Genomic DNA, 24,780 nt, shown 5'->3' on the forward strand with positions numbered 1-24,780 from the left:
CTTCAAGTACACATCTACTCTGAAAAATGACTATGTAAAAATGGCACCTTCTTTTTCAACAGACCTGCTTCCTGTGCACATGGAGCATGCTACCTGCTGATCTTAGAGACAAAGGTATGTTTTTAATGCTTTTATTTCCTGTCGACCTTGCCAAGATCTTGTATACATATAAAGCTTGCCAGGTTTAACTAAGGTCTACTTTAAAAAAGGAAGGTTTAACTAAACCAATGCAAAAACCTATGTGGACACATTTGTAAGTCAGGCGTACACTGAAATATCAATTTAGTTCAGTAAGCAACTGATTCAAGATAAGCTAAATTAATAAAAGGCAGGCGTAGACCAAACTAAGTAGACTCTTTAACCCAGTGGTGGGCAACTTGCGGCCTGCATGCAGCCTGTCAGGGTAATCTGCTGGCGCGCCACGAGACAGTTTGTTTACACTGACTGTTTGCAGGCACAGCTGCCTGCAGCTCCTAGTGGCCATGGTCCGGACAGCGGTCTCCACCCCACCCAGCTGAAGTGGCCACGGTCTGTGGCCCCTGGCAGCTGGAGCTGCTGGCCCCAGGTACCGCCCCCCACACCCTCGAGCATCAGCCCCCCACACATCAAGTGCCCTCCACATTTAAACAGGTATTTTTAGTATGTCATGGACAGGTCACGGGCCGTGCATTTTTGTTTATTGCCTATTACCTGTCCATGACTTTTACTAAAAATACCCGTGATTAAATCATAGCCTTAATTATAAACAGGTTATAAGTCTCAATGTTTAATTACATCATAAATTAAATACATGAATTTCAATTTACTTGTGTCCGATTAAGTCATCCAAATATCATCTCATTTATTTTTTAGCTATACATACTTTCCCTTGATGGGTAAGAAAATGCATTTTTACAAAGTCGCTGTTCAAGCACAACTGCACTTTCAATAAAGTGCTTAAAACCACTGCATTAGACTAGAATGCTATGATCAATTTGGCAAGTATCATAATAATGACACTTAGAGCTTTACAAATGCTTCCAAGTACTGTGCAAAGCATTAATCTACACCACTTCTTTGAGGTAGGATATTACTACTATCCCCACTTTGAAGACAGGAAAACTGAGTAGAGAGGTTCAATTACCTGCATAAGGCCAGGGAGGGAGGGAGGAGGGAGGGAAGAAGAGAGACGGAACTGGAGATCAGTAACTCCTGAATTCTACTCTAATAGACCTTGCTTATTAAAAAAAAAAAAATCTACAGTAAAACACAGTTAATTTTGCAATCTTATCAAGCACTTGAAAGCGACTAAATGCTAAATTTAAAGTTGTCCATGAAATCTTAATTCTGTCCCTTTGTGTGTCCAATCTCTGCACTGAATGAGCAGGGTTCCTGTGGGGAAAAAAAACAGTATATGATCATGTAATTAAAAACTATATTGTAATCCATATGTACAAGGGGGCATAATTATGATTGCATGGGCAACTCCAAGTGGTATTTCCTAACCTATGAGTGAGTGGATTTGCAACCTAAATAATGGTCTTTTAATACATTTCCTAGATGTTTAAAAAAAGATAAAAACAATGTTACATACCACTGTAATAATCTCCCCATCATGCATCATCAAGAATCCTGAGACTGCAGCATGGCAGCACAGACTTCTACCACAGCGGTTCTCAAACTTTTGTACTGGTGACCCCTTTCACATAACAAGCCTCTGAGTGCGACACCCCTTATAAATCAAAAACACTTAACACATTATAAATTCTGGAGGCAAAGTGGTGTTTGGGGTGGAGGCTGACAGCTCGCGACTTCCCCTCGCCCCCCTGTAATAACCTAACCCGACCCCCATTTTGAGAACCTCTGTTCTACCACTTCAGTTACATGGCCCATATGATGCTCCCAAAAAGGGGGATAGGAAGCAGGGGCCACATGCCAGGTCTGAGGAGTGCAGGTTGAGGCAGCCCAGCCTGGTCCAGTCCCTTGCTGCTTCCAGACATTGCTAGTATAGTGTGTTCTGTGCTGCAGTGATAGTGTGAACCTGTTTTTTTTTTTTTTTTTTAAATCGTGTTCAGTTATTTTAACATACTACCAAAATTTTCCTGATGAATATAAGTGGGAAACAGGAAATGTTGATTTAACAGTTAATAATTCAGCTAAACTGAATGGAATTCCATAGGACAAACAAGTCACTTTGCTAACCAAGTGATTTCTCCTTAACTTTGAAGGCCTGCTGAAAACAAGAGAGGAAGAGCTTCTAAATAGATAGATTAGATAGATAGAAGCAAGAATCTTTTACAATGGAAAAAGTTAGGCAACCTAAATATTAGAGGACGCTACCAGGCAATATTATGAAATCTCATATATAATGTATATGGGAGGTAGCATCATCTAATATATTAGAATTCAGGAGTCCCTGACTCACAATTCCATCTCTGTCACTCCCATAACTTGCCAATTATCTAGTAGTATTTAGAAATCATAAAAAGGGAAAATTATATAAAGGATGTAAAATACGCAGCATAAATTGGAAGATGCTTCAAGGGATAGAATTTTTCCCCCCGAGAGAGTAGAAGGAGTTAAGACTGCTTAATCCTACCTTTGCAGCATCTAATAATTGTCTTGAATAACCACTCCCCAAACTCTGCCATGTAGCTTGTCTGAATCTCTGTGGAATCTGCAGGAAAGAAGAAGAAAAAAGAGGATTGAGTAATTAACAGTGTATACTTCATGTTCAGAGAATATTTCACCTAGTTGGTGTAAACATGCATAATATGGGAACTAAACAAAGGGAGTGGTTGACAAGTGATCAAAGAAAAAATAAGACGCCAACAACTGGTGGGGAGCAGGTGCAAAATAAATTGCTTCCAACTATTAAAAATGCAAAACAACAAACCTTTCCCCCCATCTCCACCCACGCTCTTGCTAGGCTTCCTATCCTTTGTTCCTTGAAAGCCCTTAAGTCCTTCTTCTCTTCTCATTCTGTTTTGTCCTCAGAGGGCCTTTGCATTCTTTTCAAATATCCCCTTTTGTTCTGTTTTATTCTTATCCTTGTTGCCCTCCCCGTTTTCATTCCCTCTTACCTCAAATACTACGCTTGTACATTCGACCAAAAGGCTACAACTCTGCCTGGGAACTGCTGCCACTGCTATGAATCTGAACTTGACTGGGTTGCAAGTTTTTTCAGAAAGGATATAAAAAAACACCATATTCATAAATACAGGACTCTGCATGGACATAACATAGGTTACTAGCAGATGCTGTTACAGAAACTGGAACACTGTATTCTAAATACTGTAGGACACAGATCTTGTCTGTCTACCCTTCTGAAGTTCCTACAACCCTTTGGATGCTACTGAAACGGTAACTAACAGCCTTAAACCTGGATGGCCGTTTTCATTACACTCTTCCTTTCAATAAGGATGGTGAGCTATGTGTCCTCTCAAGCAACAGCAGACAGGGGGCACCCAGCGTGCTTCCATAACGTAACTGGTATATTTCAGCCAGGAAGCACGTTTTCTACCCCCAATGGTTGTTTCTGAAATCAGTCCTGATACTCCTAAAGCACGTGGCTAGTCTTCCACCACAAACCTGTTGCGATAGTAGCTGCACGGCGTGCACAATATAAATCAATGCTGTACTTACCGCAGAATAGCAAAAGGGCATTGGCTCATTGGCTCAAGGCAAAGAACAAACGTCAAGAAAATGAACTCTTAAGAAAAACATTTTTTAACCTTAACAAATAGCAGCATGGCCTTGTATATATTTTCTACACATCGCCTTAAACCTTCTTTTTGCACTTGTCCTAAGTCACACAGTACATTACAAATTGCTGATGAAATACAACCAAGTGAAATTAACTTCTTCACCATATAATACTTGCCCATTTTAACACATCTTATTGTATTATATCCTGCATATAGAATGGGATGAAGTATTTTGGGGATTAAACATTCTATTACTTTTAAAGATGCATCACGCACTTATGGCACTTAATGTAGCAAATGGCTTTCTAGTTAGCCAATTCATATAAGCCAATGTCATCCATTCCAGCACCACACCTCAGCAGAGAAAAGTAAAACACGGTTTTCTTTAAATCTCTATGAGAAGATCCTGTTTGCATCCTAAAGGTTTACTGGAACGTTGATACCAGGGAGTTTGTCTCAGATTTACGCTGTAGTGCTTATGAAAGGTGTCGGCATGACATCCATATTTCTACCATCAGAGTCTTGACCAAATGACGAAGACATGCCGGTCTTTAAGCATAACAGTTTTTGCAAACAATTTTCCAACTATTGCTTAGCATGATGGGTGGGCAAGGCACTCTCCATATAAAATAATAATAAGTAAGATAAAGGGTAAAAGGGTAAAATTTTCAAAAACATGCAAGTCCTAATGACTTTCTATAGAACTTAAGGTAAAATGACTTAGGGTAAGCTTTGCAAAAGTGCTTCAGTGACTTAGAAGCCTACATTCCTGCCCAGAACAGCTTTCAGTCTTAACAGTCAATTTTTCAAGGAGTTCCCTGCAGTATCCACCACACCCTCCAGCCAACCTTTATAAAGCAGTACACAGTTGTGTGCACATCATTTGCAGAGACAAGCTAACAAATCTGATGTGCCAGTGGTCTAATGTGGTACTGGAAATCCTAAGCACCCAGTCATACAGGTCAACATTCTCAAAAATGAGTGCCTAAAGTTAAACTCCTAAATAAGTGGTCTCATTTTCAGAAGTGCTGAGCCCCTCCCTCGCAACTGCCACTAACATCAACATTCACATCACATTTTTCATTTTATGTTTCAAATAGGAAGTAAGATCACAGAAGTTGGCGGGGAGGGGAGCAGCAGTAGCCCTCAAGGCAGTAATAGTATCTGTAACTAGTTTTAACTCTCGTTTTAAACTAACAAGATTGCAAGTTGACACAGTCTCTTTAAATAAGCATATAACAAGCCAAATCATGTCAAATACTCAAACTTTTGGTTGCCTATACAACTGTGTTTGAAATCCATGCTCTGATCCAAAAAACCAAACAAAAAAAAATCCTGTCCATGGTGGTCATGGTAACAGCACTAGAAATTTGTTACCAACAACTTTGTTTAATCATGGTCATAGATAGCATAATTCTGATCCCACTGAAAACAAAGCCTTTGGAAGGTCCGATCTCAGTTGCAACACTGTAATGTCCTCATATGATTAAGCAACTGTTTGGTCTTGCCAACGAAGATGGACCTTATCACCGTAGATGTGTTTTTGCTGTGCAACTGAAATGTGTTACTGCTACAGCTGCAGGAGAAAAACCCTCAAATCTTGGCAGACATTTGATAATCCTTTAGCTTCATAATAAACTCTTTACAGAGACAGCCATCCTTCACAGAGAACTCCCTCCAAGTAGCTCCCTTCTGTTTATATCGACAAGAACTCAAGCACTTCCACAGACCAACTGAGGAAGCATGGCATGGGAACAGAAGCAATTTCAATGGTAACGAGGTGTCAAACCATTTAGGGCTTTATAAATTGATTCCAACATCTTGAATTCCACCAGGTGGTCCACAGAAGAAAGAGCAGACCCTATTGCACTGATGTGGTATGCTCTCTGCCTCAAACAGGTCATGGATGGCATTCTGCACTAGCTTCAGTTTCCAAGTGGTCTCTGTGCATAGCCACATGTAGAGAGCATTACAGCAATCTAATCTAACTGTGGCAGAAGCTGGAATAAGAGTACAGATGCCTACATTAAAAAAAAAAAAAAAATCATTTGTGGAAACAGCCACTACCTGGGTATCCAGCAGCAGACCAGGATTTAACACCACCCCTCATTTGCATACTTATGCTACAAATGGCAGCTGAACTCCCTAATTCAGGTGCAGTGATTAAATTAGGACAGCACTCATGACTGCTTCCCCAAATCTGTTAACACTACCCTCTTGTTTGGATTAAACCAATGTTTCTCAAAGGTGGCCACCAGGGGCTTTTCGTGCGTCCATGACACTCTCCTGGTGATGGGCGGGGGGGGAGAGAGGGGGTGAGCAAAGCACTGGCCCCTTCCCCTCCCTCCTTGTTGCTCCTGGATGCACCACCCTGCCACTGCCTCTGGAAAGAGGTGGGGCACAATGCTGCAGGAGCAAAGTGAGTTCTTGACCCACCTTGGGGGGGGAGGGGTTTGGGTGGCAGGCTCCAGCAGCAGGACTTCAGGAACCTGGCCATGCGGCCTGGGGCTCTGACCGCAGGGCAGCAGGTATTGACACCCCCCATGCCTCTGGCCACGCACCCTGGCCTCCAGCTGTGAGGCTTCAGCCTCTGGACCCTGGTTCCAGCTTCATGGCAGCAGGCACTAGGTCCTGGCTCCAGTCCTGGGCTCTGGGTGCGCAGTGGCAGGCACTGGCCACAGGAACCGACTCCTAGCCCCAGTCACATGGCAGGAGGCTCCAAGCTACCCTTGGGGCTGAGGAACAATTGCCCACTGTAAAAAGAACAGGAGTACGCGTGGCACCTTAGAGACTAACAAATTTATTAGAGCATAAGTTTTTGTGGGCTACAGCCCACTTCATCAGATGCACAGAATGGAACATATAGTAAGAAGATATAGATATATACATGCAGAGAACATGAAAAGGTGGAAGTAGCCATACCAACTGTAAGAGGCTAATTAATTAAGATAAGCTATTATCAGCAGGAAAAAAAAAGTTTTGTAGTGATAATCAAGAAGGCCCATTTACACAGTTGACAAGAAGGTGTGAGGATACTTAACATGGGGAAACAGATTCAATATGTGTAATGACCCAGCCACGCACAGTCTCTATTCAAACCCAAGTTAATGGTATCTAGTTTGCATATTAATTCAAGCTCAGCAGTTTCTCGTTGGAGTCTGTTTTTGAAGCTTTTCTGTTGCAAAATTGCCACCTTTAAGTCTGTTACTGAGTGGCCAGAGAGGCTGAAGTGTTCTCCTACTGGTTTTTGAAGGTTATGATTCCTGATGTCAGATTTGTGTCCATTTATTCTTTTGCGTAGAGACGGCCAATGTACATGGCAGAGGAGCATTGCTGGCACATGATGGCATATGTCACATTGGTAGATGTGCAGGTGAACAAGCTCCTGATGGTGTGGCTAATGTGATTAGGTCCTATGATGGTGTCACTTGAATAAATATGTGGACAGAGTTGGCATCGGGCTTTGTTGCAAGGATAGGTTCCTGGGTTACTGTTTTTGTTGCGTGGCGTGTGGTTGCTGGAGAGTATTTGCTTCAGGGGGGCTGTCTGTAAGCGAGGACTGATCTGTCTCCCAAGATCTGTGAGAGTGAGGGATCATTTTTCAGGATAGGTTGTAGATCTTTGATGATACGCTGCAGAGGATTTAGTTGGGGGCTGAAGGTGACAGCTAGTAGCGTTCTGTTATTTTCTTTGTTAGGCCTGTCCTGTAATAGGTGACTTCTGGGTATTCTTCTGGCTTTGTCAATCTGTTTTTTCACTTCAGCAGGTGGGTATTGAAGTTTTAAGAATGCTTGATAGAGATCTTGTAGGTGTTTGGCTCCGTCTGATGAAGTGAGCTGTAGCCCATGAAAGCTTATGCTCAAATCAATTGGTTAGTCTCTAAGGTGCCACTAGTACTCCTGTTCTTTTTGCGGATACAGACTAACACGGCTGCTACTCTGAAAATTGCCCACTGTGGGTTCTCTCAAATACTTAAGACTGGAACCTCTCAAAAGCAATGCTATAAAGTCCTGTTTAGGTCTGCAAGAAGCATGTAAATTAACATTTGGAGTGATCAAGCATATGAACACTAAATATTAAATCCACAATATTTTTGCTCAGTGTGTGTTCATGGGAGTAGAGGGTTGTGGAGCTATAATAACCTATGGGGGAAAAAAGAATTCACAGCCACCATACTGAGAAAGAGCTAGATTGTGTATACAGCGCAGTAAATGTGCATGGTACTTTATGGACAAATAAATCTCGTTCCTATTCCAAAACATTTATAATCCAAGCAAGATTATAAACTTTGAATGAGATATTGGAAAATAAAAGTTTTACTTAGACTACTTTAGACTTACTGGTTTAAATTATTCTATTTTCTTTACAATAGTTTTTAAACTAATGATTTTCTTTCTATTACACAAATTTTACAAACTCGATTGTGAAGTATATTTAAAGAAGTTTTTATTTATAAGCTTTTATTGCAGCTCGCCTAGATTACATTTCCTTAATACAGGAGTTTCTAATCTATTTTTGTTGAAATAACTAATGTGAGGCCTGCTGTCCTGTCCCAGGACAGATCCAACCTTCCTTCAGTTTGGACTGTTGAAGAGGCAGCCCCTATGTGTAAAATGACCCATGGCCAGATGTATTAGAGGCTGCCAAAGAAGCAGGAAGAAAACATTTTTGTTTGTTTTAAACAAGCCACCTGTTGCTTTATCTACAGCTGCAGGAACATACATGCAGGGGCAAAAGAGGTGGCTCTAGGGTCCTTCTTGTCAACTGCTGGAAATGGCCCACCTTGATTATCACTACGAAGGTTTTCTCCCCCCCCCCCCCCGCCGCCGCTCTTCTACTGGTATTAGCTCATCTTAAGTGATCACTCTCCTTACAGTGTGTATGATAACACCCATTGTTTCATGTTCTTTGTGTATATAAATCTCCCCACTGTATTTTCCACTGCATGCATCCGATGAAGTGAGCTGTAGCTCACGAAAGCTTATGCTCAAATAAACTGGTTAGTCTCTAAGGTGCCACAAGTACTCCTTTTCTTTTTGCGAATACAGACTAACACGGCTGCTACTCTGAAACCGCTTTCTTTTGCCTCCCAGCCCTGCTCTTCTGCTCACTCTCTGTAGATTGGGAAAAACTGCCCTCTTATACGACAGCAGTGTATCATTATAAGACGGCAGTGTATCATTATAACGAAAAACTGCCCTCTTATAATGATAATACTTAAAACTTACATAGCACCTTTCAATTAAACATTAGTTAAATAAGCCACACAACACCTCTGCAATTAGGGAAGGATCCCAATGTACAGATAAAGGAATGGAAACACATAGGATTTGTCTTCGGTCATACAGAAAAATATGTGAGGGAGCTGGGAATCCTAGTTCTCTTTAGTCCCAATCCTTCCTCTCATGCTTCTCTCTGAAAAATCCAGTATTAGCATGGAGGCCAAAGATTAAACTAGCATGGGCAGACCGCCCAGCAGTCAGGAACAGACAATGGTGAGGCAGCCTACGGACGTGGGACATAAGTTTGTATTGCTGCTTTCCGAGCTGTACCTGCTCCCTGGATAGCAGAATTCAGTCTCCAGTGCTTTCAGTCTAACATGCTTTTCTATCAACAGAAGTATTTCACAAAGAAAAAATGTTTTTGTGCCTTTTTATGGTCCTGTATGATGTACAAAGGTGGCCCTTTCTTTCTGAATATTTCTGCTTGTTTTTTACTTCACAGATTGCACAGGCAACCTTAATGCTGGCATTTCCTAACTTCTGAGTATTTGACTTTAAAATATTAATATACTTTTAGTGCCATTTTTGGTTACAATTCTATACAGTTTCAATGATGAAACATAGTTTTCAAGTACAATCAATACTAAACCTATCTATTCCTACAGTGTCATGACTGTTAAATGTTATAAATATCTTAACACATCAGAGCAATGACTGCAAAGAACAACCAAGATTACCAAGAAGCATTTGTTCAAGGTCAAAGGCACTGAGAAAAGAAGAGTGAATGATAATAGTTGGATTGAATTTAGATTAGAGGGAATGAAGAGAGTGGAAATGGAAGACAGTGCATGACAATGAATGTGGAAAGAGAAAGTACGGGAATGGGGAGCGGTCAACTGATCAAACTGGGCTTTTCAGTATATTAAGCTTAGTTAGGCAGTCACTCTGTATGCAGAAAAATAAAGCTGAAGAGAACATTGGTTAAAATTAGTCATTTTGTGTGAGAATAACTTCACTTCCTCATTTGATTAAACTGTATTATTTAGCAATAATTACAAGAATTAACTAGCTACCTCCCCTGTGTATTTATCAGTGTGACCCCTTTTGGAAAGGCTCTTCCAAAAAGATGTACGCAGATGTTGGGAAAGAACACCAGAACCCACTAATGGCTTAAAAATACATGGGTTTCTATATTAGGAAACTCATGAGATTGTTTTTAAATTGACTGATTCTTTAAAATGGCAAAAGTTGGTTCACCATTGTAGAATGGGCCATCAAAAATAACCTTTTAAAAATGAATGCTATATGCATTTTACCAAAATATCTTCAGCTAAGCAGTTTACATTACAACAGAAAGATGACAAATTTTCCTTATTTTGCTGTTCATATTGACTTAAACGAGAGCTGCAGCTTGTTGGGACCTCTGAAAGAGACTTCTCAAGCTGGACACCGAAAATCTGAGACCAGTTCTGAAAAATGTAGCTGCATGTCTCTTTGTTTCATTTGTAGTTTTTAGAGAAGGCTTACACTGTAATGCTGTATATTTAAGAGAGACAAGGTGGGTGAGGTAATATCTTTTATTGGACCAATTTTTGTTGGTGAAAGAGACAAGCTTTTGAGCTTCACAGAGCTTTTCTTCAGGTCTAGAAAATGTAACCAGAGTTTCACAGCTAAACAACAGGTGGAATAGGTTGTTAAGCATAAGGAGTTAACACACATTACTGAGGAATATCAAGACTCACAAACCATCTCAAACCACTAACCACGCAAAGGGCCAGTTTCCTCCAGGACACAACCGACTTCCTCCAGAAACTCCACAATATTAACAATTTCCCGCAGAATACATTCCTTCCCACCATATATGTCCCTTTCAGATATGCACCTCAAAGATGTTGCCAAACTAATCCATTTCATTCTCACCCACAACAACAACAACACAGTTTGTCCAAACAACGGGACCAGTCACCGGTACTGGGATGATTCCTCAATATGCCAACCTCTTTATGGGACACCTCAAGGAAGAATTTCTGGGAAAATGCACCACAAAACCTATGTTATACACTGATGACACTTTCATTCTCTGGACAGATGACCTAACTCCCTCACAGATTTCCACCACAACTTCAACAGCCACCATTTGGTTTCTTTGGTGAAACGTGTCTATTGAGAAATGGCCTGAGACCATCAAAATCACTTCACAGTCCATTAAACCATCCTCAAGTGATAATCCAAGTTCATTAAGTGTGTCCTGCTGCACAGGACTGATCCTGGGCAACATGCAGGCAATTCTGCCCTACCACAAAAACCTTGCCTCAGTACATAAAGAGAAAGGAATATTTTTCCCATGGTTATGCAAGTGTGGGTGGGTCACCAGTCATGTTTCAATGACTCTAATGCTGGGTGGTCAGGGAAGGTGCATGATACTTGCATCTTTAGGAATACAGGTCTTTTTGAAAAGATGCAAGCACACACTAACATATTCACATTGGTGGGGCTAAAATGCAAACTGTGTTTCTTAGATGCTAGCCCAGCTTTTGCTTCCCTGACTCATGAAATAATACACCTGGCACCTAGATAGGTGATAATTAAATCTTTCCTTGTTGCTAAGTATATGCAAGATCACAGTGGAGCATGCGTTTGGCAGATTAAAGGATCAGTGGAGATGTTTTATGAATAGGCTGGATCTCAGAGAGCCAAATATTCTTGTTACTGCTGCATGTTGTGTTTTATATAAATTTAAAAGGCCATGGGGGAAATGGCATGGGGGTGGGGAAGCGAGGGAGAGAAGAAAGACTGATTTTGAGCAACCTGACATGGGCAATTAGCTTCATCAGCAGGTCAGTTTTGTCAGTAGGTCTTAAAATTGGGTGTGGACACATGCAAAGCTGTGCCAACAGAAGACAAGTTTTACCAGTAAACTTTGTAGTCTAGATGAGGTCTTAGAACAAGTGACAAAAACAAACAAATAAATTTAATTGAAATAGCACCTTCAGTCATGAATCTTTGTTGTGACTGCTTATTAGAAACCAAGAGCTATAGAAAGCAAGTTAAAAAAACACACTCTTGTATGAATAAAAAAATGCAGATCTGATCACATATTACACATTGTACCTGAACGGCAAGATAAGAAGAAAAATTGAGGAAAATTGAAGTTAGCCTATTTCTGCTTTTTACAGTTCTACTTTCCAGTAATGTCCATAGTTTTACTTTTTACTGTTGACAATGTGGGCTTTGAAGGGAACCCCTAAGCATACTACTTGACTCATCCAGATTAATCATATAACAATTTGCCTTATTTGCAGGACTGCTGCTCTTTCTAATCTATTCTTCTTTATCCCCTTTATATTTGTTCTAGACTGAATAATCTTTTATTATAGGCTCTGTTTCAGATGCAGGTAAACTGCTTTGGGAATGGTCCTAAACTCCCTAAAGACTCCATTTCCATTTACTTGGGTCACTTTTCAAGATCACTACGTAAGCCACATCCAACTCTTTGGTCTTTAGTAATATCCAGGTTTCAGAGTAGCAGCTGTGTTAGTCTGTATTCGCAGAATGAAAAGGAGTACTAGTGGCACCTTAGAGACTAACCAATTTATTTGAGCATAAGCTTTCGTGAGCTACAGCTCACTTCACTGGATGCATATCCAGCAGACGTCATAAGTCAAACAGGAGCTCTGACAGGAAGCACTTCATGTGTATTCCAATCACACTGGAAGGGTGAGATAGAGAAGTTATATTTGTGGAAACATAAAATTAATCTCAATGTTAAGGTTTGGAGTCTAGACACAGTTCCACACTATACTGTGCATAGAAGAGACTTAAGAAAATTATTTACTATGTCTGTTTTTCCACTAGAATCCATTCCTCTCTCCAGGATGCAAAAGTTAACATCTCTTTGCACTCTGTTTTGAAGCAACAAGCTTCTGAAAAACTACTGAACTAGGTAGGTGATAGAGTGGAGACAAGAACTGCTATTATTTGTATTGGCATATCACCCAAATGTCTCAATTAAAATAGATCCCCGTTGGGCTAGACAATGCACAACATACATACAAATACTGCTCCACCCTAAAGAACTTACAACTAAAGAAAAAGAAAAATTCAAGTTGAGGGAAATGGAATACAATATGAATGCAAAATAATGAGGGTGGTGATGGGCAAACATTTTAATAATGTGGAACTAATGATAAGTTATTAATGTTTAAACCTTGCTTTATTATTTTTAGACTGGTCTTTTTCCCACATATTTAACCCTAGCCTTTTTCTATTTTTTTATAGTCATTTCCCCCATAAAATAAGAAAGAGAACCACCATTCTGTTTGGACTTTTCATTTATTTTGTCCCCACTTCTATCTGAGATTAGGTGTTCTGTCAATGAAGTTTCATTTCAGCCATTATTGCCTTCTGTTGCACACAACAAGCTCAAAGGAAACTAATGTTTGCTGACTAGCGTAGTTTTTAAAAGTAATGTGAGTGAGGAAGTGACAGCTCTTGCTAAAGTTGTTAAAACATGCATTAATGTCTTTATTTTCAAGGTTCTTCAAGGCCTACACCCACCTTACCTATCGCCTCTCATTCAGTATAAAGAGTCTGACTCCTGCCTGATGCCAGCCTCCGTTGCTCACTGGTTGTACAGTATTTTAGAACAAGCACCTTTATGCTAATCTCCTATGCTGCCCCTCATGCTTGGGAGGAGTTCCCTGTAAACATCCTGAAAGCCACTTCAAATCCCTCCTTAAAACTCACTTTTTCTGTGAGTTCTACAAAAACTTGACAACAGTTAATGTACTGAGACCACTGCCTGTGGTGCTCACCAACATTGTCTCATTGCTTCTTTACACTCCCCCATCTGTCTGTGGCCATCTCTTCTCTGATACATAGATTATAAACTCTTTGGGTGAGGGCCCATCTTTTGTTCTGTGTTTCCACAGCACCTAGACCATGGGGTCCTGGTCCATAAGTACAGATCCTTGTCATTACACTAACAAATTATTATTATTAATAATAAATAGTTGGAAGAATAAACAAATAGTGCTTTAGATTAATTATTCCTTCCTTTACTAGCTCTCCAAGTGTCAAACCAATAGCCTAAACTCAATCTCACTCAACAATACAAGGGTCAGAATAATAATAGTTTTGGTTTTTTTGAACAGTTGTGTACTGCTTAGAAACTGTAAGGTAAGACAGAAATGAAAGTCTGATGGGATTACTCTATGCAATATATCCAGGGGTTCTCAAACAGTGGGTCATGAGGTTATTACATGGGGGGGGGGAAGGAGGAATACAAGCTGTCAGCCTCCACCCCGCTTTGCCTCCTGCATTTATAATGGTGTTAAATATATCTAAATGTGTTTTTAACTGTGGGAGGGGGGTCGCACTCAGAGGCTTTCTATGTGAAAGGGGTCACCAGTAAAAAAGTTTGAGAACCATTGACATAGACGATAGTTTATCACTAGGTAATCTGGAGGCTTTTGCAAGATGATATGCCACATCACACATTTCACTAACTAAAAATTTATGTCTACTTCATTCGAAAGCAGACAGCCGAAGACTACATTCCCACTTATGCATCACTCTCTGAAATCTTCCTGTTAAAATCTTCTAAAGATGTAACTCTTCAAGATAATTCAAAATAGACCAGCAATGAATGTTTCAAGTTGATGAACTCATTTCATTTTTTGTTTTAAATCCATTATGCATAAATATTGCACAGGTTTTAGAATAGTGCTGCAGTACTTCATCACAAATGGATAGGATAAGGACCAAGTTTCTGCCTTATCTCTGAATTTCTTGTCTTGCACAAGTTTAAAAACAAGACCCCTATCATCATCTGAACAGTCTTTTGTCATTTAATTTATTTCCGTCCAGACATTTTATTGATCTAAGCAAATAATAAGAACTTTATTCTGGTCTGTGATAGAATTATGTCTGTCACAGGCATTTAATCAGAACCAATGGTAATGAAAAGCTCGTCAAATAACATACTTCTGCAATAAATATAGGTTTAAGATGATCAAACTGAAATAATAGCTACTCAAGAGTTTTTCAAGGATCGTTCATTCATTTTAACATTTAGATGCAGTAACATTTGAGATGTGTTTACAATACTCTTATTTTACAATTCTTCTTTCCATTTCTACAGTTTTGGTTGTTTCCATTTATGAGCCAGACTACCAAGAATTTTATTTGGAAAACCTGCTCCCCCCCAAAAAACAACAACAACAACAACAGAAGTTATTTTGCAACATCTACTGGAATGTATTACCAAAGATATCCATAGCTGACAGCAGGAATTCTGACTTGTATATTAGTAATATAACTGGCACCTCTATGTGAGTAAATGATTGTCACAATTATCTTTTAAAATTTAAAAATTCCTCCAGGACGGCGATTTAAGAACCAAAAAGTATGATATGTCCGGGAAAAAAAATGGATGTATGTTAACCCTACCTAAAATTCTTTTCTAAAAAGATGGGCCTGAACTAGAAATGAGCTCCGTTTCACATGTGTGGGTCCCCGCCACTCCCTGGGGGTGTGCTAGGGTGACCAGATGTCCGGATTTTGGGGTCTTTTTCTTATATAGGCTCCTATTACCCCCCACCCCCGTCCTGATTTTTCACACTTGCTGTCTGGTCACCCTAGGATGTACACATGTGTGGATCCCAGTTGCTCCCTGACTCCCTCATTGAAGCAGGTGGGCAGGGTTACTGCCCTGGGAACTCCAGGGCACCAGTGGACGTGGGGCCAGCTGCAGACAGGGGCATGGGGCAGGGCTAGCTGGAGGCAGGGGGCTGGCTGGAGGCAGGGCAGGGGGGTGCAGGGCTGGCTGCAGGCCAAGGGGTGGCTGCAGGCAGGGCAGGGGGGTGCGGGGCTGGCTGGCTTCGGGCAGGGCTGCAGGGGTGTGCAGCAGGGGTTGGCTGGAGACGGGGGGGTGTGGGGCTGGCTAGCTTCAGGCAGAGGGGTGCGGCAGTGGCTGGAGACAGGCTGGTTGTGGGTACTCACGGGGAGAGTGGCTCGTAGCAGCCCGAGCAGCAGGACGCAGCCCAGGCCCAACAGAGCAGCCGGGGACCCAACAGGCAGCAGCGGGAGCCCCAGGACCAGGGAAGCAGCAGCAACAGGACTCATGCCCAGGGTCAGGCAGCAGCCCACATGGCTCCGGCAGCACAACGCCCCCAGTGGCCAGAGGAGGAACGACATCACTTCTCGGCCGGAGCTCATCAAAGTCTCAGCGCCCCCTGCAGGGAAGCGGGTTAACAACCGGTTCTAAAACTGCTTCAAAAATTTAACAACCGGTTCGTGCGAACCGGTTCGTGTGAACCGGCTCCAGCTCACCACTGAACAAGAATATAGCAAAGCATTTTTTGCACCACTCTGGCATTTCAGCAGCAGGGGAAGGATGCTTCCCTGTTACAATTCATTGTTTCAATGAAACTGAATTTTCATTTAGGACTTTGCCACAAAATTCTAATGGAAGGGAATAAAAATTGTCTGGACTTTAAAGGTGACTTGATGTTTAGATTTCACCTTCTACAGTATGCCTATGCAAGTTATAGAATGTTCTTTTAAAAAATATAAATAAATAAGTGAGGGAAAAGGGAGAGAGAATTACCGAACAAATGTCAGGAAACAGAGATAAAAATGGAAAATGTCAAGATGCAAAAACCAAACAAACAAAGAAAAAAACCCCATCAGCAACAGAAGTAGATAAATTGGAGTACACTTCTGACCAATTTAGAAAAAAGCCAGTACAAATTATTTGCTTTCTGAAGATACTTTTAAAAATACCCACAGTAAAGTAAAGTATATTCCAAAATATATGTATTCTACCACTTAAGAAGCACTTAGAAGTTAACTATGCAGTAGGATTATCAACACAGATCTTTTAAACATGAGATTATTTCAAAATCAGACAGGCACTTAACTGGTATCAAACAATGAAGCCTTCTCTCACTGCTACTGCTTGGCAATGCTATTGACTTCATAATGAGAGAAAGTGTAGATGGATACAACACAGGCATCACAAGGCTCAACAATACATTAGAAGATCTAGATGTTGCTGATGACATAGGTCTTCTAAGTGACAGCTCAACCAAAATGCAAGTAAAAACCGAAAGACTGTCCAGCGTTATCAAAAAGGCAGGGTTAATAATCAGTTATGAAGAAAAAATTGAACGAGAACTCCAACAACTCACAACTCCAATATTACTTTGGAAGGCAAAGGAATACAGGAACTGAATCAACTAACATACCTTGACACTAACGTTCAAGCCACAGGGATGTCCAGAAGGAAATAGTATCATGAATTGGCAAGTCAGCAGCTGCATACGCTACCTTAAACAAGATTTGGTCATCAAAAATCTAGTTTAAAGATGAAATTCTGAATCTTCCACTAAAACGTTATTTCTAGCTGAACATATGGATATGAAAGCTGGAAATCCAAAAATACAGATATCCAAATGCCTTCGAAAGCAAATGCCTTAGAAAAATACTAGGTATTAAATGGAATGAATTTATAACAAATGCCGAGATTCGTCAAAATGCAACAGCCCATTATCTCTAAAGATATCAAGAAAAGATGGAAACAGTTGGGACATATGTTAATAATGAAGCCTGAGCTCATGCCACAGTGGGAATACTACTGGGCAGCTGAAGAAGGAATGATAGAGGCTCATTCATGCCATAAGTGATATGTAAAGGCATGAGAAGGATTCAGACTTATCCAGAAGTTAACAGACTTTAGGTACTCAGCTCAATTTCACCCTATACACTAAATTTGGAACCACTATTTAATAATCTCCAGGATACACTATACCTATATAAGTATATTTAATCAGTTATATAGATTAACACACATTTATTAAGATTCTTTATTTTTACATATTTATTATATTAGAAAATGGTGAATGATACTTCTTTTATTTATTAGATTATTAATTTTTTACTTGTGATTTGTGTCAAGCTGCATTTGGATGGAAATTGGAATTAAATTAAAACTGCACAAAATCAGCATTTTATTTAGTTAGTTAGTTAAATAAAGCTAGATTAAATGTACTGGATACATGAGAAAAAATAAGTTTATCAAAACATGTTCTGCATTTAAAACAAATTGATTTATCAAATCAGGAAGTATTATCTGAAGTTGAATTTATTGTTTCTGGTTGCCATGTCCTTCAAGACTTTAGAACTAGAACTCATACTTGTTTTTATTTACAGACTGAAAGAGGAAAAGAAGCTTTCCCAAATCAGTTTCTCAACTTTGAATGAACCAGTCCTTTTATAAACTGACTGTATAAATTGAAAAGAATAAAATATTTTCTGCACCCACTAGAAAGGTGACAGCTGTCAAAGGCTGGCTTAGCACTTCAAACTCTGGTCCCAGGGGCTTAGCCAGCGACTTCCAAGAGTTCAGTGGTTTGACTTTCTTTAAACCTTCGGCAGCAAACATGCACTGCTTGATTTTTTTTTTTAAATTTAACTTAAATTATTTTAGTAGATCATAGCAAGCTTAGGCCTTAGCATAGGCTGCCATAAAAATAAACCTATTTAAAATTGAAATTAACAAGAACTTATTTCAACAATTCTGCAATTAAACTTTTTCAGACTTTTTGTTTCACTAAAAATTTTGATATTTTGATGTTTCTTTTCAATTCGGGGCAAAACACAACTGTTGAAATATCAGAATTTCCTGTGAGGCAGAAATTTTGATTTTCTCTCAGATATAGCTAAACAAGATTGTCCCTTAACCCAGTTAAAAACTATTCCAATTTATAGACTAAATCTTAACTGTGTTTCATAAGCAGGGTTATGCTCATAAGCTAGCATCCGACTGAAATTTATTACAGAGTGGTGCTTGTAAAAGACAACTAGCTACCACAGGGCTCCGTGGTGATCCTCTATACAATATTGTACTGTCAGTCACATACTAGTTGGCCCCCTTTTAGCAGAGACTCTTACGGTTGCCTTTCCTTCTTGTAGTTACTCTGGCTGCTACTGATTTTAATCTTTAACATTGCAGAACAAAATTCTGAATTTAATAGAGTTAACAATGACAGGAAATTAGACTGTAAATAGGTTTTCAGTGAGTCTAGATTACAGCAGCCTTTATGATGATTTGCTTTAAAAAAATTAAAATTAGATCTGCTATGGTTGGTGTTACAATATTTTATAAATAGGAATAATAAATTTGTAAAAATTATAATATCCTGTGGAAAATACACCATGAACTATACTAAAAAAAGTCATGTGATGGCAAGAATGAAGAGAGGTATAAAACATTATTAAAATAATGTTGAAATTTTGCCAAATAGATAATACTTAGTCCTGCCATGAGTGCAGGGGACTGGACTAGATGACCTCTCAAGGTCACTTCCAGTCCCATGATTAAGTGAAAAAATCATCAAAGTAAATATTTACTCAATAATCAACCAGTTTTAACAGCGGGTCAAATACTATTCTATCGATTTATACATTCAACAAGTATTTTTCTACTATTCAACAAGCTCAACACATTTTTAAAATGTATTAAACAAAGTTGATAGTTATAATTAAATACAACAGCAGACATTAGAATACAGTAAAAGCTGTATTATCAGGCCCTATACCAACCAGAAAACTCTATAAACCAGCATTTCTAATCTTCATAGAAAGTCCAGTTTATAGTCTGGTTGGCACTGGACCGGCAGGCTCTCTACTTGGCACCGCGTGGCTCCCCGGAAGTGGCGACATGAGCCTTCTGCTCCAAGGCAGAGGAATGGCCATGAAAGGTTCAGAGTGCGAAAGGGGGAGAATGGTTGGGGCACAGGAGGAGGTGCGGGGCATGGGCTGTGGGAGGGAGTTTAGGTGCTGGGGGCTCGGGGCAGGTAGTTGGGGCATGGGAGGGGTCAGGGTGCTGGATCCAGGCGGTGCTCACCTCGGGTGGCTCCCCACAAGCGGCAACCTGTACCTGCTGCTCCTAGGCGGAGGCGTGGCTAGGCAGCTTGCCTCCGCATGCAGGTGCTGGCCCTGCAGCTCCCATTGGCTGTGGTTCCTAGTCAAAGGGAGCTGCAGAGCCAGCACGTGGGGCGGGGCGGGGCAGCGCAGCGCACAGAGCCATGCCTTGGCCTAGGAACAGCTCACCACTTACATGGAGTCACCTGAGATGAGTGCCCCCCCGGATCTAGCACCCTGAAACCCCTTCCTCATCGCAACCCCCTGCCCCAAGCCCCCTCCCACACCCAAACTCCCTCCCAGAGCCCGTGTCCCACACCCCCTCCCGAGCCCCAACCCTGCACCGCCTCCTGCACCCAAACTCACTCCCTCTTAGTTAACTGGAATTTTTCCACTTACCAGCACCCCCAATTCCCTCAGCATGCTGGATAAAACAGCTTTTACTGTAGACTGTTTTACTCCTTTTAGAGTACAATGAGCATGGTTTGGGTTGGTAGCACAGACACTTCCTAACCTGTGGCCTAAACCGGCTAGCCAGTGTGAAAAGATTTGATATTTTTTTAAATACACACTCCTAGAACTGGTCACAACTAGTTACATATTTTTTTAAAAAAAAGTTTTTTACTTTGTATACACTTGTGTTTAAAAGCCTTAGAGAGTTAGAATGGGAGTTCATCGTTTAGACAGGGCCATAAGGAGAGAGGCCATCTCTGAGGTCAGGGCCCAACTAATTTAAGGATTTATAGTATGGCTGTCAAGGGATTAAAAAAATTAATCGCAATTAATCGCACTGTTAAACAATAACAGAATACCATTTATTTCAATATTTGTGGGTGTTTTCTACATTTTCAAATATATTGATTTCAATTACAACCCAGAATACAAAGTGTACAGTGCTCACTTTATATTTATCTTTGATTACATGTATTTGCACTGTAAAAAAACAAAAAATAGTATTTTTCAATTCACCTAATATAAGTACTGTAGTGCAATCTCTTTATCATGAAAGTTGAACTTACAAATGTAGAGTTATGTACAAAAAAACCTGCATTCAGAAATAAAACAATGTAAAATTTCAGAGCCTACAAAGCCCACTCAGCCCTACTTCTTGTTCAGCCAATTGCTCGTACAAACAAGTTTGTTTACATTTGCAGGAGATAATATTGCCCGCTTCTTGTTTACGTCACCTGAAAGTGAGAACAGGCATTCACATGGCACTGTTGTAGTCGGCGTTACAAGATATTCACGTGCCAGATGCGCTAAAGATTCGTATGTCCCTTCATGCTTCAACCACTATTCCAGGTGACATTCGTTCATGCTGATGACAGGTTCTGCTATAACAATACAAAGCAGTGCGGACCGACACACGTTCATTTTCATTATCTGAGTCAGATGCCACCAGCAGAAGTTGATTTTCTTTTTTGGTGGTTCGGGTTTTATAGTTTCCACATCGGAATGTTGCTCTTTTAAGACTTCTGAAAGCATGCTCCACACCTCATCCCTCTCAGATTTTGCAAGGCGCTTCAGATTCTTAAACCTTGGGCCGAGTGCTGCCCCTGATGTGCCAAGACTACTTCTGCTCCTGCTTTCCTGCCCTGTCAGCTTAGGACTTCAGTGCCCTGCCTAGTTTGAGCCAGACCCATCAGCCTGCTGCAAACCCAGACCCAGGTCTGACCCAGAGAGAACTAAGCCGCTGTATCCTTCCACCCCAGACATTCCATGCCATCAACCTTGACATGTTCCCTGTCCACTTCACTAGGCCCCGTGTCCACCAAGCTGGTGTGTTAAGAGGTAGGAGGGGACTCAGGGCTGAGGGCAACTGAGCGAACATGGGACAAGGGAGGTTTACTTGCCATTAATTTGGGACAGCTGCTTCTCAAGTGCCCTGAGGAACTGCAGTGAAAGCACCTTCGGGGATCCCCTGCTTGTGCAGGAAATATGGGATGAGTAACGGGGGAATGGGGAGGTGAACGCCCAGCCTCTTTTTTCCCAGGGGCAAAATGGTGGTTTTGCTTTCCACCAACCCTGTACCCCTCAGCCAGTGGTTTGTGTTTAATTGCAGCTGGTGCTTGCTCATAAGAGTCTGCATACCCAGCTAGTTCTCCCACTGCATCCACCTTTTTGTCCCACAATTACTGTTTTACATCACCACTGCACAATATTCAGGAATTGTTCCTGAGTAACCAAATCACACATTCCTTCACAGCTTGTAATGCCTTTCCCCCCTCCCCCACTTGTCTACCAAATCTCTCATTTCATTTACATAAACCACATTACTCAATCCAGATCCCCTCTTAAGACTCCCGAGTTTAATCCTGTAGGTTACAGGTATAACCTGAAACTGTTTCAGAACAAGTTCCTTAAATTTACCACAGTTTGAAGCATCATCAATAGACATCTTATTGAATATGTCCAGAGCTCTGCCAGTCAATTTTGTTATGAATGTGGTCATCTTTTGGTCTTCAGGGATCGCATGGAGGGTGCACAGTCTCTCAAAGGCGATGAAATATTCTGCAATATTGCAGGATTCATCATACTGGGGGCATAGTCACTCCCATTTGTGGATTTTTGGGAAAGTGGAGCCAGCAGCTGAAGGGTTTTGTCTCTTCAACTCCATAACAGCCAGTTCATGATTCTGAGCCTCCCATTGGGCCTCCATAGCTCTCTTATGGGCAGCCTCTTCTGCCTCCACCCTGGCTGTTTCTGCCTTCACAGCTCTCTTGTGGGCAGCCTCCTCCGCATTCATTTCTAATGGTCTTAATTCCATCTCTCTCTTTTGCTTTCAGTCTAGCCAGCTATAGTTTATTGGCTGCTTCACTGGTAGTCATTTTCCTGCTCTCTTGTGCTGGGCCACGCCCCCTCTGCAGTTCACTGAAACTGGGAGGCACTCAGCTCAGAGGCTTCTTAGTTAACAGAGACTTTCCCAGGACCCAATGTTCACACTTTCTGGGTAATTTGCAACCCGTGCAGTTCTCGCTTGTTCTGATCTTCACTCTTACTTATTCTGCTTCCTTTTCTGTCCCTATTTCCCTTACCTGAAATAAGCAAACATAAAACAACAAACCAGTAACCACTTTGTCTGTTCTCCAGCCACCACACTTAAAACTCACTTAAAATCACCACCAGTATCTCAAAGCAATCAGCTGTGCACAGATCTTGCACGACTTGGCCACTGTCATTGGCAGCCATCATGAAAAATCCCCCAGCTACCACCTGAGCTGGAACAAGGGCTGTACCAGGGGAACAGATTGTGCCCAGACTAGGAAGGCATCCAGTCTGTGAAAGAAACTTATTGAAACATCTCTGAGGGTGAGATTTTATCTGTATTCAGTTTTATTACTGTACTAGACTTAGATTTGTGTGTTTTATTTTATTTTGGTAATTCACTTTGTTCTGTCTGTTACTATTTGGAACCACTTAAATCCTACTTTCTGTCTTTAATAAAATCACTTTTCACTTATTAATTAACCCAGAGCATGTATTAATACCTGGGCGGGGGGAGGGATGAAGAACAGCTTGCATACCTTTCTATCAGTGTTATAGAGGGCAAACAATTTATGAGTTTACCCTGTATAAGCTTTACACAGGATAAAACAGAATTATTTAGGGTTTGGACCCTATTGGGAGTTGGGCATCTGAGTGTTAAAGGCAGGCACACTTCTGTAAGCTGCTTTCAGTTAAGCCTACTGCTGTTAGGGGACATGGTTCAGACCCTGAGTCTGTGTTAGAGCAGACTGGCGTTTCTGGCTCAGCAAGACAGGGTGCTGGAGTCCCAAACTGGCAGGGAAAGCAGGGGAAGTAGTAGTCTTGGCACATCAGTTGGCAGCCCCAAGGGGGTTCTGTGATCCAACCCGTCACAGGTACCTTTGCATTTTGTCAACTCTGCAGTGAAAGTGTTCTTAAAATGAACAGCATGTGCTGGGTCACCATCCAAGACTGTTTTAACAAGAAATATGGCAGAATGCAGGTAAAACAGAGCAGGGGACATACAATTCTCCCCGAAGGAGTTCAGTCACAAATTTAATTAACGCATTTATTTTTTTTAAACAAGTGTCATCAGCATGGAAGCATGTTTTCTGGAATGGTGGCTGAAGCATGAAGGGGCTTACGAATGTTTAATTCTCAATTACTGAGAGACAATCTCCACTCATTGATATATTTTGCTTTTCACAACCAAATCTCTGTATAACTTTTCATGAGTGATGTACCCGAGTACTCAAATTCTAATATCTAAATTGTATTGTTAAATCTATTCACCTAAATTTGGGTTATTGCTGATTATGTACTCTATGTATCCTATGACTTTTAAAAACAAACTTTGTATTTGTGGAAAATCTAAGTACTATACCCAGATGTACAGACATTCTTTTCTCAACCTATGTGTTATATAATTATTTTAACATTAGCTTTAATAAAAATTTTGTATCTGGCATGTAAATACCTTGCAATGCCAGCTACAAAAAACGCCATGCAAATGCCTTTTCTCACTTTCTGGTGACATTGTAAATAAGAAGAGGGCAGCATTATCTCTTGCAAATGTAAACAAACTTGTTTGTCTTAGCGACTGGCTGAACAAGAAGTAGGACTGAAGGGACTTGTAGCCTCTGAAGTTTTAAATTGTTTTGTTTTTGAGTGCAGTTATGTAACAAAAAAATAAATCTACATTTGTAAGTTTCACTTTCAGAACAAAGAGATTGCACTACACAGTACTTGCATGAGGTGAATTGAAAAATACTATTTCTTTTGTTTAGCATTTTTACAATGCAAATATTTGTAACCAAAAATAATATACACTTTGATTTCAATTACAACACAGAATACAATATACATGAAAATTTAGAAAAACATCCAAAGTATTTAATAAATTTCAATTGGTATTCTATTGTTTAACAGTGCGATTAAAAATGTAATCATGATTAATTTTGAGTTAATCACGTGAGTTAACT

General features: G+C 40.6%; 1 protein-coding gene across 2 annotated transcripts in view; it reads right to left on the reverse strand.

Annotated features, from left to right (window-relative positions):
- Nucleotides 1–24,780, reverse strand: part of ABCB7 (ATP binding cassette subfamily B member 7) — a 68,144-nt gene that overhangs the window by 41,607 nt on the left and 1,757 nt on the right. The window contains exon 2 of one of the 2 annotated variants that reach the window (XM_084640286.1): nucleotides 2,579–2,656. In XM_084640286.1, coding sequence (XP_084496412.1) covers nucleotides 2,579–2,656 — 78 coding nt within the window. Of the gene's footprint in view, nucleotides 1–1,123; nucleotides 1,261–2,578; nucleotides 2,657–24,780 lie in introns of those variants that run through there. The other variant, XM_084640287.1, reaches the window with a different exon arrangement.

The sequence above is a fragment of the Lepidochelys olivacea genome (assembly GCF_965140295.1).
Source record: "Lepidochelys olivacea isolate rLepOli2 genome assembly, chromosome: 9".
In the NCBI taxonomy this organism is placed as follows: Eukaryota; Metazoa; Chordata; order Testudines; family Cheloniidae; genus Lepidochelys; species Lepidochelys olivacea.